The sequence below is a fragment of the Austrofundulus limnaeus genome, unplaced genomic scaffold (assembly GCF_001266775.1).
Source record: "Austrofundulus limnaeus strain Quisiro unplaced genomic scaffold, Austrofundulus_limnaeus-1.0 Scaffold67, whole genome shotgun sequence".
Taxonomy (NCBI): Eukaryota; Metazoa; Chordata; class Actinopteri; order Cyprinodontiformes; family Rivulidae; genus Austrofundulus; species Austrofundulus limnaeus.
Genome location: NW_013952469.1, coordinates 1,054,990 through 1,057,612, shown reverse-complemented (window position 1 = coordinate 1,057,612; position 2,623 = coordinate 1,054,990). Strand labels below are relative to the sequence as shown.

Here is a 2,623-nt window from a genome sequence, read left to right as displayed (position 1 = left end):
TTTCCAACCGTCCTCCATCCAAAACGATAGCCATGTGATGTGAGTATCAGTCACCTGTGAACGATAGCCATGTGATGTGAGTATCAGTCACATGGAGGCAGGGCTTAAAAGCCTGAATTTTGCCTGAAACTCTCAGACTGAAGAAGTCTCTTGGAGGAGAGATGAAACGTTTCATTAGAGAAGAACCCGTCCAGAAGACCTATACAATTTTTTTCTTTTTGATTTTTTACCTGGATTACTGAGATGCATCAGGACATGTCTTCTGTTCTTTATTCTTGAGTCCATCTTTCCTCAAGACCATATCAATAACTTTGAATGAAAGGGACCCAAAATCAGTGACTCTGCTTTCTTTCTGGTCAAAAACAGCTGCTGTCACATTTGAACAGATAATGTTATCCAGACTGCTCTAATGTTATCTTTAAAATAAAAATACAAAAAACAAACTAAATGTTTTTGAATTTATGACTAATTATGACTAATGCTTTTCAAGTCCCTCCGGACCCCAAAGCACTTCACACTTACAGACATTCACCCATTCACACTCACATTCACACACTGATGATGGCAAACTACACTGTAGCCACAGCTGCCCTGGGGCACACTGACAGAGGTGGGACTGCCAAGCATCGGCACCACCGGACCCTCTGACCACCATCAGTAGGCAAGGTGGGTGAAGTGTCTTGCCCAAGGACACAACAACTGAGATGGCTGGACGGGGGATCGAACCAGTGACCTTCCTGAATGGTCATTATTGTGCATAATCGTACTTCAGACTGAATCCTGAGCATGGACACTGTTAGACTTAAAAGAAACTGAATATAAAATATGTCAAAATGCTGAGTAGAGGTCTGTGGCAGTGGGTTTATCACATGTTGGAGTTCACACCACTTTGCTTTTAGTTCCTTTACAAAGTGTGGGAACACCTGCGATGATCAGGTTGCATCATGACTCTAACGTGGGGCACGTGCCACACAAGCCCTCGTCTTTGACTGCTGAATTTGAGCACAAATCTATGGAGAGCCATTTCATTCAAAATGAAATAACTAAATAAATAAATAAATAAATAAATGATGTATTAATAAATATTCCATCAAAAAATATATGTCCCTGTGAAATAAAACAAAATCAATTAAATTACAATACATTTTTAGCATGTCCTTAAAATATTTACTTATTTATTTATTTATTTATTTATTTGTTTGTTTGTTTATTTATTTATTCATTTATAAATAATTAATTAATTAATTTGTTTATTTCATTTTGGTTGAAACGGCTCTCCATACAAATCAGTCGCGGTAAAAGTTGCGGCGCAGCTAGTAATTATCACACAATCACTTTTGAGTCTTTTCATGTCTAGTTTCCACAATGATGATGAGTTTTGTGGATTTTTGATGTCTTTCAGAGCTGAAGACAGTCCTACAACGGTCCCCTGTCCGGTTCAGAGGCAACAGGTATGACCTGCCTTCTTGTAAAGAAGACAAAGCACCAGGAACTGATGGTGAGACGTTATTTTATCTTTCTGTTTCCATTTCATGTTCTTCTTCTGTTGAGTCGTTTAAAGATCTGGTTTTGTTTTACTTGTTCTTTCTTCACAGCTGGTGACATGAGAAAACTGTCCAACGAAGGAAAAAAGGATTCTGTTCAGCAGGAGGACCTGAAGCCAGACAGAGGAGCGAGGGCCTTTGAGGGTATGGTGGCTGAAACCAAGCGTTCACTTCCAGAAAAAGAAGGACCGCCCCACTCAACCTGTCCTCAGGCTCAGCATGATGTGACGGAACCCAGAACCCTTACTTCCAAAGCCCCGCCCACATTGGAGAGACCTCCAGAAATGACCCAAACTCCCGGAAAGTCACCTGGAAGTTCTGCATCCAACAGAAAAATCTGCAGCGCAGTCCCCCAAACTCTGACAGAACTGCTCGCGTCCCCACCAGCACAGGGGAACGTCTCCACCCCGACCCTTGGTGCAACTAAATCTACAGACATCCCCCCCTCGAGTCCCCTGTCCCCCGAGAAAGACAGCTCGGCTGCAGTGGGTGGAGGACAGAGCACACAGGAGACAAAGCTGGACGAGCCAGCAGAACATAGAGCTAAGAGCCCCTCATCTGAGTGATGCACAGAAACACACCTGTTTAAACACAAGGAGGTGTGTGTTTGTGTGTGTGTGTGTGTGGGGAGGGGGGTACATCTCATCTGGCTGCCACGGGTCATAACAGCACCTCGGGTCAAAAGTTTTGAGAATGACACGAGTTTTGCTTACAAAACGTTTGCTGCTTCGGTGTTTTCAGCTCTTTTATCAGATACTTGTTCCCAAAACCACTCAGTTATTACTTCTAGCACTCCACCATGCGAACACTTTTTTTTGTCACAAAACTTCATGGATAGTTGGTATGGAGGACCAAACCTATCATTATTGGAAATAAATGTATAAATATATAACTGGCGTATTAAAATAAATTATAGGCTCCATAGTATGGAGGACCAAACCTATCATTATTGGAAATAAATGTATAAATATATAACTGGCGTATTAAAATAAATTTTAGGGTCAAAAAGAAGTTTGACAAATAAATTATTGTGCCATTAAATCAATTACATCAATTATCCATCCATCCATCCATCCATC

General features: G+C 41.3%; 1 protein-coding gene across 1 annotated transcript in view; it reads left to right on the top strand.

The window, feature by feature from the left end:
• LOC106518861 (flocculation protein FLO11) overlaps positions 1-2,424 on the top strand; it is a gene marked incomplete at its 5' end in the record, with an annotated part of 23,255 nt that extends 20,831 nt beyond the window's left edge. Inside the window, 2 exon segments of the mRNA XM_014010284.1 lie at positions 1,403-1,498; positions 1,596-2,424. Of these exon segments, the coding sequence (XP_013865738.1) occupies positions 1,403-1,498; positions 1,596-2,110 (611 nt within the window).
• Between the last annotated feature and the right edge of the window lie 199 nt (positions 2,425-2,623).